The following is a 16,474-nucleotide window of genomic DNA, read 5'->3' on the forward strand; positions in this document are numbered from 1 at the left end:
CTGCCCTATCCCACAATACAATTGTAAATATTGCACTATAAAATGTGCCTTCAGTGTATTATACTTATACTGAAATGTTTATTCTATCCTGGTGAGCCATTTACTCTATGTTCGTATTATTATTTCTTATTGTCGAAAGAACCTGCAAGTAAGCATTTAGTTGGACGATGTACACCATGCATATCCCATACATTTTTTTATTTTAATTTTTAGTTTATTTAAACTTTATTTAACCAGGTAGCTAGTTGAGAACAAGTTCTCATTTGCAATTGCGACCTGGCCAAGATAAAGCATAGCAGTGTGAACAGACAACACAGAGTTACACATACAACTATTTATTCATCAAAACCCAGACCTTTTGCGCCACTGCCAGATACTGCGCCAATAATGCACCGCCCTTGTTAGCCTCTGACTGGCATTGTGCTGATCTCGTCTAATGTAAAACACCAGTATTAAGATGGGTGACATCCACATTACCATTTTCAAATTTCTCTCTCTTACTTGAAGTGATGATTCTTAACATAATGTTCAAAAATAAAAATGGGAGCATAGAGATTCTCCATTTAGGCCCCACTTACATTTTGCACAGCCCAGATGTGTGAGGAGCTGAGTAGTTGAACCACAGGGATGTGCTTTCACATTCGAAGGGGGCAGTGTAGCGATCCTTATATGAGCCACGGACAATTCCAGAAAATGATGTCATGGCTTTAGAAGCTTCTGATAAGCTAATTGACATAATTTGAGTCAATTGGAGGTGTACCTGTGGATGTATTTCAAGGCCTACCTTCAAACTCAGTGCCTCTTTGCTTGACATCATGGGAAAATAAATCAGCCATGACCTCAGAAAAAAATTGTAGACCTCCACAAGTCTGGTTCATCCTTGGGAGCAATTTCCAAACGCCTGAAGGTACCACGTCATTCTGAACAAACAATAGTATGCATGTATAAACACCATGGGACCACTGTCTCCAAGAGATGAACGTGCTTTGGTGCGAAAAATGCAAATCAATCCCAGAACAACAGCAAAGGACCTTGTGAAGATGCTGGAGGACACATGTACAGTAAAAAGAGTCCTATGTCTACATAACCAGAAAAGCCGCTCAGCAAGGAAGAAGCCACTGCTCCAAAACCGCCATAAAAAAAACAGACTACGGTTTGCAACTGCATATGGGGACAAAGATCGTACTTTTTGGAGAAATGTCTTCTGGGTTGATGAAACAAAAATAGAACTGTTTGGCCATAATGACCATCATTAAGTTTGGAGGAAAAAGGGGGATGCTTGCAAGCTGAAGAACACCATCCCAACTGTGAGGCACGGGGGTGGAAGCATCATGTTGTGGGGGTGCTTTGCTGCAGGAGGGACTGGTGCACTTCACGAAATAGATGGCGTCATGAGGGAGGACAATTATCGCAAATGGGTCTTCCAAATGGACAATTACCCCAAGGATACTTCCAAAGTTGTGGCATAAGGACAACAAAATCAAGGTATTGGAGTGGCCATTCACAAAGCCCTGACCTCAATCCCATAGAAAATTTGTGGCAGAACTGAAAAAGCGTGTGCGAGCAAGGAGGCCAACAAACCTGAATCATTTACACCAGCTATGTCAGGAGGAATGGGCCAAAATTCACTCAGCTTATTGTGTGAAGCTTGTGGAAGACCTCCTGAAACGTTTGACCCAAGTTAAACAATTTAAAGGCAATGCTACCAAATACTAATTAAGTGTATGTAAACTTCTGACCCACTGGAAATGTGATGAAAGAAATAAAAGCTGAAATAAATCCTTCTCTCTACTATTATTCTGACATTTCACTTTCTTAAAATAAATTGGTGATCCTTTACTAGGATAAAATGTCAGGAAGTGTGAAAAACTGAGTTTAAATGTATTTGGCTAAAGTGTATGTAAACATCCGAATTCAACTGTATGTGAGAGCATGGCCTCTTGCTATAGAGCTAATTGGTCTACAGTAGCTGCAGCTGAGAGCACTCAAAAAGTTTATCCGGGAAAATCAAGAGCCCACTTGATTGTTGACAATGAGACTATTCTTATTTGGAAAGATGTTCAGTAAATTACCAGAAAAATGGGCCTCCCGGGTGGTGCAATGGTCTAAGGCATCGCAGTGCCACCAGAGATTCTGGGTTCGAGGCTAGGCTCTGTTTCAGCTGGCCGCGACCGTGAGGCCCATGGGGCGGCGCACAATTGGCCCATCGTCGTCCGGGTTAGGGAGGGTTTGGCCGGCAGGGATATCCTTGTCTCATCGCGCACTAGCGACTCCTGTGGCGGGCTGGTCGCAGTGCACGCTGACCAGGTCGCCAGGTGTTTTCTCTGACACATTGGTGAGGCTGGCTTCCAGGTTGGATGTGCATTGTGTCAAGAAGCAGTGCAATTTGGTTGGGTTGTGTTTCGGAGGATGCATGACCTTCGCTTCTCCCGAGTCTGTACGGGAGTTGCACCGATGAGACAAGACTGAAACTACTACCAATTGGATTCCATGAAATTGGGGAGAAAATAAGGTGTAAAAAAATAAAATAAAAAAATAAAATTACCAGAAAAATGTCCATTGTGGTTATGTGAGTTTGCTTCCATCCACAAATACACAATCTACAATGACTGGGTCATGCATTAAATTCATGACCAGGAAATGACTGACTCCATTGCCAGTGAACTGTCTTTCTTCCCACACTCTAGAGTAGAACCTCTGCCAACTGTTGAAAAGCTTTGTCAGAGTACAGCCCTGGGGAACTGTGGCCAGGATTAAATCAAAGGCGCATTGTCTACAAGTCCACTGCACTTGACTTGTAAAGACAATTAACACTTGAGTTGACATCCGTAGCCTTTACCGTGAAAGCTATCTGCAAACATCAGGGAAATTGCCTTTAAAAGGCACTTTCTTGGCAGTGCACTGCTTCAGCTCAATGTCAAAGAGCTAATGTGCTTATTCAGCAAATCACCAGATATATTTTTTAAAGGAAAAAGCTACAGTATTTAAAAAAATATCCGGCGTAAGAGGCATAGGATAACTCAATTTTGTGTCCTTCAGGTGTGTCTTTTGCTATTTACCGATTAAAGGAAACTTAATATCAAGGCTACCAAAATGTTAAAAGTTTATCTTCATTTACAAAAGGGTATTAATATAGTGTGACCCCACAGGTCTGCAATGCATTTAATTAAATGAAAAATGAAAAAGAGACTGTTTCAGTTACGCATGGAATACTATGTACAATATCTCACTGGGTTTCCATACTAAGCCTTTTGAAATATATTCAAACATGTGGCTGCAAACCAAATTTGGAATACACACAACCCCTAATTTTCCTAAGAGAGACCTCGTGGCACTGATAATTTCAAATTGATTCCTGAAAATATGACCTTTTTCCCTCCTTTCTACTCCATGGAAGCTTAATCCTCCTAACCAGCACCATATGTCCCGGATGGCTTTGGACACATTGGAATTCACTTTAGCCTTTTTAACAATAGCATCAACATCAAAACGCTGAACTGTGTCAAGTGGGCACTGACCCCTTGAAGCTGTCCTAGAGAAGCATGAATATTGGCATGGCTCCATTGTCCTTCCAGACATGCAGTTACATGATGAACAGTAAACTTTGGCTTTACAAGTGGGGGGGATTATTATATATTTTTTTATCCAGTCAGATAAACATTCCAAACAACCTACCTGACTGCTTGGAGGTGTCCTCATGGTCTTAAAGCACACCGTTGCCTTGTTTTGTATCACAGAAATTATAAAACTGGTGGGGCCAAAAATGCAATTTCAGAATGTGGGGGATGTTCCCAGTGAAAGTTGCACCCCTGGTTTCAAAGACATCTCTGTATTCCACCCCACTTGAGCTTATCTTCACATTTCTTGGTTTTAGATTTTTATCTGCACAGTGAGAAGTTTGGGGAGAACGGAGTGACGGGGGAAACAGAAGCCATCTGTCTGAGGCTGAAACTCAAGAGACTGACAGCCTGCAGAACGATACCCATTGTGTTTCGGCAGTAGCTCCATATCCTTTTACGACCAGTGGAGATTGTGTATTCTCGTCTCACACAACTTTAAAGGCAGAAGGATTCCCAAATTATTAAATTTGTCCTAAAAGTACATAAGTGTTACTGTTCAAATAAACTGCTGGAACATTAGGCCTTGACTCATGAATTACAGCTCACAGGATCTATTTTTCACTCAAAGTACTGTGTAAGTGCATTCTCATTTTGACAGTGATTTATAATTCATCTTTTGACATGTGTTGGCAGTTGTTTTGACTTATTGTAGGGACTAAACGTTAGTGAGGACCTCTGACCTGTGGAACAGAGGACACAGAACATTGGAGTTAATTCATCCTTTTGATAAAGTGGTTCATAGCATGTGTTATCTAACGCATTGTGATTACATTCAGTCATTCATGTATTCAGAAAGGCTGTTTTATTAAAGAGCCATAAGCTGCAATGAATGCTTATAGAACGTTTCTATAATCCATTATATGTGTGATAGAAGCATTCATAAGATACTATACTGAGGTGGATAGAGGGTAATATTGTAGTTAGAACCATTTCTTATTTTATCCCAGAGAGGTAGAAACAAACTCAATGCAAACGCACTGAGTCAATTTGATTGAAAGCATTACCCAATTTTATTTGAGCTCAAAAGATAGAGCAAAAGGGTGGGTTAAATAGTACATTTGTACCCATACTTTATTTCTCCATTCCTTCCTCTCTCTCTCTCTTTCTCTCTTTCATTCTTTTTTCTCCATTGCACCATCCCATCCCACCCTATCTTTTTCTCCTTCAAATGCCTGACCCTTTCTTTCCACTGCAACAAAAAGCTAGTGATGGTGGAATCAGAGAGAACATCACTGGAGAGAACTCTGTTTCTCTGGCACCTCATGAACTTGTGAACATTCCAATCACACAGTGTTCTTGTTTATCCCATTTTCTGTCCTCACTTCTTTGTCATCAGACGATACAGGCTGGGCTGACTTATTCTATGCATTTTTACGAGGGACCTTTCATTAAATAGCTAAATTATTAAAAGCAGTATGCGATTGCTGTTCATTTGAACAGTTTGCCTCTATAATGAGTTTCTTGCGTGGAAATATATATATATATATTTTAACTTGGTTTCACCATGGATCAACAAAATCAGTTATTTAAATGATTGTAAAAATGGAATGGTATGGATGTTCTAAATAAGATGCAGCTTCCTTAAGTGGTTGCATCTGTACTTAGACAAAAAAAAATTGTGAGCGAGAAAAGTCTATTAAAATAGGCTTAAAATATGCCACAGTGCTGGGCATATGAATCTAACTGGCAAACCATTTTAGCACAGTAACGTAAAAAAGGCATCATTTTCCCAAGGGGCAACATGTCGTCTTGGTACAATTTCCTGAAGAAATCAACACAGCTACTCCGTCAACTAGATCCTCAACATAGCAATATTTTATATTATTATTTTGGAAACAGAAACTTAAATATAACCTCAACATCATTATTTAACAATTAGTCACAAAAACGCTGTGGCAATAGGAAACATTTTAGCATCTCTGGGTCCATTTCACAGAATCCGTTCAATATAGGCTAAATAAGCACAACACAAGGTATTGAGGTATTGGGTAAACCAGCATTGGAAGAAGTGGATGTCATAACATAATGACCTACTTACCATTAGTCCTAGCTCTCCTGGGGTCCCGGGATCTCCCTGTACAAATATAAAATACCCAATTAGTAAAGCACAGATAAATGGGGACATTTGTTCTACTTCAATGACTTGAAATTACAGTTGGTGATAAATAATTGGATTGGAAACATTCAATTATTTATATTTTTTAATAAGACATTTGGTTATGAAGATTTGGATTTGAAATGTGGGTTATGCAGATGGATGTTAGTGTTCAATGCAGAGGCAAATTCATCAGTTTATCAATGATACAGTTTCTAGATAAAAATAAACAATCCACATCCTAATTAGGTGTCCATTCTTCATTTTGCATCTGGTGTTCTCTACTGTGAATAGCAATTGATTCAAATGAATAGTTCTGTATTGGTGCAGTTCTGGGCTTTATGTAGGTACGGCCATGTGACACCTGTCCGATTCGGACGTATGTAGCTGGTTGGTGGCCATTGTGGAAAACTGGTGCCCTAGAGTGTAATAGGTTCAATCTGCAATGGCACTACAGCTAAACATCTTTATTTAGACATATTCTGTATTTTTGTAAAAGTTCTTAATGTCATGTCATAGTATATATATCATTGGAATCAGTAGACTTCAGGTAACTTCTTCTTTTTAGAGTGTACAAGATAACTTTATATTTAAAACACCACTGAATAAAATATCACAATTTCTCGATTTCTGATGGTTTTTCATAATTGTTGTGATCATAAAGGCAATAAACAAAGGCCATATGGTTTTGGCCATGTAGACCCAACACAGGGGAAGCCATTACCTAAAACATACATGCAGGTAAAATGTATCTTCACCATTAAACTTTAGGGGGTGCTATAGACCAACCCAAGGCCCATCTGAAATGGTAGGTTTTGTGGTACATATCTATGGAGTTAGTTAATGAATTGGCATTTGTGGCGCAAATCTCATTCCAGTCATGGGACCGATATTACAGTGGTTCCTCCTATAAAAGTTGCGAGCTTACACCGCGGGACTTAGAGGTACCCAGACTTAGAGGTCATTGCTCCAGACCACCACAAGGGGTAGTTAGAGCACCCATTATGCATTTGGGTCCCAATGTTTTTATATGACCAATAATTTTGAGTGGTTCCAATGAAGAATTTGACGCTGGCCACCCGTCCCTAGTGACTTCAGCAAAGATGGCTGACAAAACATTACGGGGAAGCAAATGTATGTAGTTATAACGTCATAATGAGTCAAGCAAAAATGTACAATTGAGAGGAATATGTTAGTTCATGTAGAGACAAACGATTGTGCATATTTTTTTTGTCATAAAGTTAATTTATGAAAATCGATATTTAGCAAGTTTTCTTCAGCCATATCCAATACCAGGTGTATGACACTCATTCATTGTAGCAAGCAGGAACAGGTTTCGAACCCTCAAAAATTATAGCCTGAAGTCCAGCATGCTATCGACTGTGCCCAAATGTATTTGGGCTGCTAAAAACACTTTATCAATTGGGATCTTCAATGTGGAAAGGGGGAAAAGTACTATTATTAGTTTTTCACCAGCATAGCAGGATGGCTATTAGCTGAACAATAGACTATTTAACCTTTACTAAAGAATTGTCTAATAGCCGAGCTAGGTGTGAACCCCCCCCCCCCCCCCCCCCCCCCCCTTTTCAGGACTATCCATAAAAAGCAGCCGAGATGCGCAATAGGTTTATAAAAAGAGGCTATTCATCCAATGTGTGGATGAAGTTCTTAAATTGGCATTGGGGAAAATATGAACTGCTACAAAAAAATCTCTGCTAAAACTAAAAAACACTCTGTAATGTTCACAACTACATATATTTTGAACTAGCGAAAAGTGGGAGATGCGGTTAAGAAACACTGGCATGTTTTATTTAGGAAGGGTTTTTTGTTTTTCATGGAATAGAAACACCATAATATTAATCAAATGAATTAAGCAAGTACCAGTCAAAAGTTTGGACACACCTACTCATTCAAGGATTTTTCTATATTTTTACTATTTTCTATATTGTAGAATAGTGAAAACATCACAACTATGAAATAGTTATAGAAACACATATGGAATCAGTTAAGAACAAATTCCTATTTACAAGGACAGCCTACTTCTTCCTTCCCAATGAGGATTTGAACCCAGTCTCTCGCATGCCCCGCACGTGCTCCCTTATGTAAGGAATTAGGCACTTTCCCATGTTTACTACAGTATGTATTGTAGACTGCACAGGAGCCTAATAAACAAATAAACACATTTCGTTAATAAAATAATGATTAAAAAATACTCTTTAAAAATGCAGATGTTGATTTAGTTATGGATTCATAACAAATTACTATGGGAATAAATATCACTGATTTACAGAAATATTGGAACAAAGTTGTCTAATGAAGGCAAACAATTTAGAATCCTCCGATCCTGTTGCCTACTCCCAACAATCATGTTGTACATTGCCATCTTTTCCAATCCATCCTAACGGAAACGCTTTTGTATTTTGTTTTCTCTGAATAGAAACACCATAATATGAATCAAATTAATTAAGCCTAATTTCTTAAAATCAATCCCTTATACTATGTTATTACAAAAAAGGTTTTAAATTCTCTGGTAATGCCAATACGGTATACTATCAAATGCTTCTCAAAGATGCCCTCTGGTGGTCAAACTAGCAAAAACTTGCAGTAACAGAAAAAATTTAATGACATGCTACAGAATTATGCGGTAGCGTGTGAAAAATGCAAATTTCGGTCACATGACTTGAATGGGATTTGTGCCATAAATTCTAAAATATTATTATTTGGAAACAGTACCAGGGAAACTAAACCAAAGCATGGATTACTGTCATACCTTGCCCATAGACTGCTTACATTTTGGTGAACTATCCCTTTAAAGACATTTCAATTTCATATTTAAGAACAACCAAAAGCTGATCTTAGTGGCAAGGCAGTTGGTTATGGCATCGCTTTTGCCAGCGGAAGAGCACAGTAGCCAAATCAGTAGCCTATCACCAATGTTTTATTCAAATATAAACTTTTGGAGCAGCAAAACAGTCAACATTTATTTAGGATGATTTTTTGTCCAGCTTCTGTGAAAGATTATGTGCGATGCAAAAATTGAATAAAACATGTGAGTGACTGTAGAAAGCCCATTTAGAAACATGAAGTTGTTAATAAAAAGACTGCTTATTGTTTTTCATTGATCATTTTGTTTTATAAATGCATCTTCCACTTTCCTCTGATATATGGGCAATCAGAAGCATTTTCGTTTGTGTTACATACATTAAAGGGGTTTCCCCTTTATGCCATTTCCCAGGCCAAGGACTGTACTGTACCCATACAAACATACAATACTGTACTCACCGGCAGACCTGGCACTCCCCGGGGCCCATCCTTGCCTGTGTCCCCTGGTGGCCCTCGGGGGCCAGGGGGACCTGGGGGTCCAGGAGGCCCTGGTGGACCTGCCGAACCCTGATCTCCCTATAGAGCAATGCAACAAGTCAAATCATTACATTAAATGGCTTCAAACTTTTAGATAAATAATGAAGACATCAGTAGAGCAATCATTAGAAATAATAGTGAAATGAGTAATCGGTTGGGCATGGAAAACCTCCATAGGGAACATGGAGGGAAGTTTGAAACTCTTACTTTAGTGTCTCAGATGTTAAGTTAATAACACTGGAGTAGTACTTTAGAAATTAATAAATAAATGTACAAACATTTTCTAACTGGTCTATATCTGAAATGTTGTTTAAAATAATTGCTACTTGGAGTATTCCCAATTTCCCAGTTCAATTAACACATTTGACTACACTAAGCTTTGACAAACAGCAATAGTAAGTGTCAGATTTTCATTAAGATGAATCTAAAACATTCTGAAAATTAATTCTTTAGTTAGAAGTGGCAATGTATGAAGATCATTACTAAATGTATGCTTCTAGAATTTCCTCTAATATGACAGAATGGGCAGCAGTGTGCTTCTGATAGGTCCAACTAAAGTCTGGCATGCAAACTGAGGAATGAACAAGGAGAAGTTGTCAGGTGATAAACCCCTTCGGAGGAAAGATAAAGACGAGCAAGGACAGCCACTACCTTAATAAGCCGCCGCTTTATGAGCTGCTGGTCAGCAGAAAGAAAGCCATGATTGATCTTAGGGAAGACCATCTGAGCGAGCAGGTGTGTGAGGTCAAGAAGCCGAAGTTCAGAGGTAAGTGAGGTTGGAGGAGGATGAGGTCCCAGAAGAAAAAGAGGAAGGAGTCAAAGGGCAAAACATAGATTTTGATTAGACGTTGCGTCACAAGACCCAACTAAGCACCTTCATAAATGGGGAGAAATCCACACTTTTCCACCACAGTGGCTTTGGAAGTCTGGACTTAATTTTGGAGCCAGAGCACATAATTACCACCTCAGGGATGCTGGGACGCCACACTGGGCTCGCAGATCCTGGAAAAATGGGGACTCCTCCTCTGCGGAGGTGCTGACATCATCACAGTAGTGCTCAGTGCCAAGCCAGACCCCCGGAGGTGGACACACAGAGCTGCATGGTTGACCTTCTGAAGGTAAATCTTTTACGCTGTGTTTTTTAAGTTGGGCAAGTATCTCTGGCGCTGTCCATTGGTATTATCTCAAATGATCCATTACTAGAAATACCTAAATATATTGGAGTTGAACTTGTGTGATTGAAATATGGAAATCATACAGTTCAGGAGATACAGTATATTTAGCACTAAATAGCCCACTGAAAATTATACCTTGCATTTCGAGATTTGCGGTGAACCATGGGTATGGGATTTAAAAACATTTTGCCACTTTGGTTTATTGTTGAATGTTCCTTGCTAAGTTCCTTCCATTCATTCAGCATAAATGGACATTAGCAAGACCATGTCATGTCTTGGTTAGAAAAATTACAATTCTGGTCGTAATCAACTACACATTACTGGGTTATAAAAAGCTACCTTGGATTTCAATGGGGCCCTGGCATTTTGCATGAAAAAGAAACCCCTCGGGACTTGGTGACACTGAGTGGACGATTATGGCCCTGATTAACTACTGTGCCTGGCCATGGTCTGTCATTGGGGCCAGAAGTAAAGGCTCATTCTTTCTCAGTGTGTGTCATCCAGGGGTCAGACTGAGCAGCTAGGCCACACCAACAAACCTTGACAGTCAGGATCTGATTGCTGTGCAAAGCAGCCAGTGTAGGGAGACCAGGCAATCCCTAAAAGGACATACAGCACAAGATTGCTCAACACAGACAAAACATAGAGAGCTCCAGACACAACACAATCAAAGTTATGAAAACATCCATAACAGCGGAGTAGTCAAGTTATCTGTTCCACATTTCATTGACTTCAACAGACCATGAAAAAGTTAATGGCTTTAATTGTTTTGTCTCCCCAATATTGAAAAAAATGTACTAATGGACTTAAATGTTTCATTTATCTCTGTAAGACACTGAAAACCAGTTTGAGGATATTTTAATTACACTCTAAGGATTTGTGCTACATGCCAACAACATCAAATGTTATTTTGAAGCAATTCACTTTAATGATTGTCTTTATTGAGTGCCAAACACCTGTCAATGCAATTGCCACCCAAAATGATTTGTCAATGGACAAAGTCCAGGTCTTTTTTCGAACCGAATATTTTTTATTTTACCATATCGTACCTTTTTTAATTATACCATATTAAATTTTTATTTACCATATCATGGAATCCAAATGTAACCTATATAATCACTTGATTCCAAATGTACGCAAAGGGTTCAATGTGGCTTGTTTCTCTTTCTCTAGTTGGATCAGTAACACACCTAGACATAGGTTGAGAATGCCAGCAAAGCAAAAAATGAAGTTGTTAAGAGTGTTTGTATCAAAGGGGAAAAAATATTTTCTTTGGAAATTCAATCAAATATTCAAACCAAATTGCTTTGCTTCGTAACAGCTCTGACACAATCTTGAAAAGTGAACAATGAAGATATGACATGCTTCACTTGTGCTGCCTCTTTGGGCTAGAGTATGTTAGATTCATGAATGATTCGATACATTTGCCGGGAGACAGTGGGATTGATCCCCCACCTTTTACGAGATGCCAGAGGTCTGTGTAAGCTCTCATTATACACTGCTGACTTGGCCAGAGTCTAGTACTGTCAAGCTCATTGACACTATCTGTGTTCAAACCAAGTCTCCTTGTTGTGGGAAAATAAATTATCATCTGACTTCAGAGTCAGCCAAAAACTGCAATTTTCTTCAATGCATCAAATCCACTCACATTATATGTGGGACAGTGCACTCGCCACATTGTACTGTGACTGCATTCATGGATATGGGTGACAATGTTAATGACATTGGTGGTTGACTGATATTCCCAACCATTTGCTAATCACTTTTTGTATTTCTCTCTGAATAGGATGTTGAATATTTGGTAGAGTAACATTACCATGTATTTGCCTACAGCAGGATGATTGCAGTTGTAGTAAGCAAAATGACTGATATGGAGAGAATTAGCTCCACAATGAGATGGGTGCAGACAGCAGGCTGTTAGCCAGCCTGCTAGTTTAGAGGTGTCTGCCACTATGACAGTCAGTGTAGTCAGCTCAGCTTTCCCTATTCAGACCATGTCTGTGCCTCGATCTAGGTCAGGCAAAACTAAACATAGCGGTGTTCACCTTAGCAATCTCACTGGAATAAAGACCTCCTCCATTCCTGTCATTATTGAAAGAAACTGACAACTTAATGTTAGATCCCTCTACTTCCAAGGTAGTCATATTCAATGAACTAATCACTGATTATAACCTAGATGTAATTGGCCTGACTGGAAATGTACTGTGTTAAATGAGGCCTCTCCTCTTGGTTAGACTAGTGACCATATCCCTTGCGCATCCCACAAAGGTGGAGGTGTTGATAAGATTTACGACAGCAAATTTCAATTAACGAAAGAAATGACAGCATTTTTGTCTTTTGAGCATCTAGTCATGAAATCAATGCGCCTAATCAATCACTTTTTATAGATACTGTTTACAGGCCTCCCGGCCCTTATACAGAGTTCCTCAATGATTTCCCTGAATTCCTATCGGACCTCGTAGTCATGGCAGATAATATTAACATTTCTGGTGACTTCAATATTCACATGGAAAATTCCACAGACCACTCGAAAAGGCTTTCGGAGGCATCATTGACTCAGTGGCTTTTGAACAAACATGTCTCCGGACCTACGCATTACCACGGTCATACCCTGGATCTAGTTTGGTCCCATAGAATAAATATTGAAAATATTTATTTACAGAAAATACCCGAGCCCAAGACTACCTAGACTACCTAGAATATAAAATAGCATTTATCAGACATATAGAAAACATAGTGTATCTATAGCAACATCCAGTGAAATTGGAACAGAAATGGCCCTCCACCAACCTGAAAGTCTTCCAACTAGCTTGGAAAGACAGGACAGTGCAGTATCGAAGTGCCTTCACTGCTGCTTGATCAGCCTACTTTTTTTAACCTGATTGAGGAGAATTAAAAAAACGAAATGCATTTTTGATATTGTAGCAAAGCAGCATTCCCCAAGTGAGGATGGCCTTCACCTCAGCAGTGATGAATTCATTAACTTCTTTGCCGAAAAGGTTAATTAACGAGGTGCCAGGGTAGCCTAGTGGTTAGAGCGTTGGACTAGTAACTGAAAGGTTGCAAGTTTGAATCCCTGAGCTGACAAGGTACAAATCTGTCGTTCTGAAAGATTTAACTGCATTTATCAATACTCTGGAACGGCTCACAGACTGTCAGTGTGTCAAAGCTTGCTGATTTTTTATTTATTTTTTATGATCATTAGAAAGCAAATTACCACAAATGATTTATCCAAAACTCAGTTTTCCTGAGTCTGCACACAACTGCCAGGATTTAGGATCAATGGAGACACTCAAGTTTTTAATCCCGTATCTCTAGACACATTCCCAAAATAGCCTCAACAACTTCCAGCTGTCTACTGGAAGCAAATTACGGACTCCTTTCTTGAATCTGCGTATTTCTCCAAAATGTAGTTGTCCTGAGTCTGCACAGAACTGCCAGGACCTAGGATCAATGGAGACACTCACGTTTTTTAATCCTGTATCTCTTGACACATTCCCGAAAATAGCCTCAACACCTTCCAGCTGTCTACTGGATCCTATTCCAACTAAACTACTGAAAAAACTCCTTCCTGTGCTTGGCCCTCCTATGTTGAACATAATAAACAACTCCCTATTCTCCGGATGTGTACCAAACTCACTAAAAGTGGAAGTAATAAAGCCTCTCCTGAAAAAGCCAAAACTTGACCCAATATATTTTTTAACTGATCGGACTATATCGAATCTCCCATTCCTCTCAATTTAAAACAAAATAACTGTTACGGAGCAACTCACTACCTTCCTGAAGACAAATAATGAATATGAAAAGCTCCAGTATGGTTTTAGACCCCATCATAGTACTGAGACTGCACTCGTGAAGTTGATAAATTACCTTTTAATACCATCAGACCAAGGCTCTGCATCTGTCCTTATGCTCCAAAGACCTTAGTGCTACTTTTGACACCATTGATCACCACATTCTTTTGGAGAGATTGGAAACCCTAACTGATCTACACGGACAAGTTATTTTCTGGTTTAGATGGTATCTGTTGGAAAGATATCAGTTCATCTCTGTGGATGGTTTGTTCTCTGACAAAACAATGGTACTTTTTGGTGTTCCTCAAGGTTCCATTTTAGGACCACTATTGCTTTCACTAAATATTCTACTTTTTGGTGATGTCATTCAGAAACACAATGTCAACTTTCACTGGTTTTACTACTAGGTGATTTCCTTTTCCAGTGTCTGGTGTAAAGCAGACTGTGGAAGGTTTTCCTCTAGGATTTTTACAGTGCTTAGAACCATCCCATTTCTTTTGATCCCGAAACACTCCCCAGTATCCATAATGGTATAGGTATGATTAACATCAGCAAGTACTGAGGAGTGTTTCAGGATAATAAACGGGATAGTTCTAAGCACTGTCAAAATCCTAGAGGAAAACCTTTCAGCAGGACAATAACCTACAACGCAAGGCCAAATCTATGCTCGTCAGGCTCCCGCGCTTCAGCCGGCTTGTCTGGCTCCCACGTCTCAGCTGGCTCTACTGTTTCCCGCGCCTCAGCAGAAGCGACCGGCCCGCTCCTGGTCCTCGGAGCTCTTATAGATTTACAGAAGAAGACTTACAGCTGTCAAAGGTGTTTCTAACTTGGGGAGCTGAATACTTATATTTTAGTTATTTCATTTGTATTAATCTTTGACATTACAGAGTATTTTGTGTAGATTATTGACTAAATCGTTTTTAATCCCACTTTGTAACACAATCCAAAAGGTTTGAATACGTTTGCAAGGCACTGTAAGTGGTTGTGTTGACCTGTGTTGACCTGTGCAAGGCACTGTAAGTGGTTGTGTTGAAATGTGTTGACCTGACCCCTCTGACCAGGTGAGATGACTGAGAATACATTCTCATTTACAGCAACAATCTGGGGAAAGTTACAAAACACCGTAAAAATAAATACACTATATATACAAAAGTATGTGGAAACCCATTCAAATTAGTGGATTCGGGTATTTCAGCCATACCTGTTACTGAAATTGTAATTTCATACCTGGTATGAAATTGAGCACATAGCAATGTAATCTCCATAGACAAACATTGACAGTAGAATGGCCTTACTGAAGAGCTCAGTGACTTTCAAAGTGGCACTGTCATAGGATGCCAGTTCGTCAAATTTCTGCCCTGCTAGAGCTGCCCGGTCAACTGTAAATGCTGTTATTGTGAAGTGGTAATGTCTAGGAGCAACAACGTCTCAGCCGGGAAGTGGTAGGCCACACAAGCTCACAGAACGGGACTGCCGAGTGCTTAAGCCCGTTAACATTATTTGTCCTTGGTTGCAACACTCACTACCGAGTTTCAAACTGCCTCTGGAAGCAACATCAGCACAATAACTGTTTGGTTTCCATTTGCTGAGCAACCACACACAAACCTAAGATCACTAGGATGGAAACACCACTCCAGCCGAAGCTTGGCATTGCGCACGGTGTTCTTACGTAAACAGTTTTTGTGCTGATGTTGCTTCCAGAGGCAGTTTGGAACTCGGTAGTGAGTGTGTTGCAAATGGGACAGCGGTCCAATTCTGTCCGCTTGTGTGGCCTACCACTTTGCAGCTGAGCCGTTGTTGCTCCTAGACATTTCCACTTCACAATAACAGCACAGTTAACTGGGGCAGCTCTAGCAGGGCAGACATTTGATGAACTGACTTGTTGGAAAGGTGGCATCCTATGACTGTGCCACGTTGAAAGTAAAAATATATATATTTTCTCTATAATACTACTACCACCTAGCAATTTGATGAAGTAGGCTTTAGCTAGCCCAGATAGGTTCCCAATCTCCCACCCTCATAACTAACAAAAGATAAGCCATTTCAGGCTATCAATCAAGTAGCTAGATTGTCTAATTATCTTAGCTGGCATGTCAGCTGGCAAGGCGGGAGACTTTAGAAAAGCAAGCAGAAACTAAATAAGACTCAAATTCCTTTCAATCTTTTACCCAAATTTTTGCAGAGATGCAGATAACCATATTTTGTTTCTTTAAAACAAGAACCACCAGTCAGGATACAGGCAGCTCAAGAGTTATGCTTCAACATTTTTTTTAACATAGAATTAAGCATAATGATTATGGCTCTAGATTGCGTTAAAAAGCTGTTTCAGGTCTTTGAACAATTAAAAATTCTCCAACCCCCCAGTAATCCTCATGTACTTTGTGCCCCCCAGATTTTTGGGGTGCATGACACCCCTGGATATCATCATAG

General features: G+C 39.7%; 1 protein-coding gene across 13 annotated transcripts in view; it reads right to left on the reverse strand.

Annotated features, from left to right (window-relative positions):
* col25a1 (collagen type XXV alpha 1 chain) overlaps window positions 1-16,474 on the reverse strand; it is a 302,148-nt gene that overhangs the window by 96,513 nt on the left and 189,161 nt on the right. For 11 of the 13 annotated variants that reach the window (XM_031792270.1, XM_031792264.1, XM_031792274.1 and 8 more), the window contains 3 exons: window positions 9,727-9,798; window positions 8,998-9,114; window positions 5,659-5,694 (listed from right to left, as the gene is read on the reverse strand). In XM_031792270.1, coding sequence (XP_031648130.1) covers window positions 5,659-5,694; window positions 8,998-9,114; window positions 9,727-9,798 — 225 coding nt within the window. Of the gene's footprint in view, window positions 1-5,658; window positions 5,695-8,997; window positions 9,115-9,726; window positions 9,799-10,789; window positions 10,850-16,474 lie in introns of all 13 variants that reach the window. The other 2 variants (XM_031792275.1, XM_031792266.1) reach the window with 1 other exon arrangement.

Source organism: Oncorhynchus kisutch, linkage group LG16, assembly GCF_002021735.2.
Source record: "Oncorhynchus kisutch isolate 150728-3 linkage group LG16, Okis_V2, whole genome shotgun sequence".
Lineage (NCBI taxonomy): Eukaryota > Metazoa > Chordata > Actinopteri > Salmoniformes > Salmonidae > Oncorhynchus > Oncorhynchus kisutch.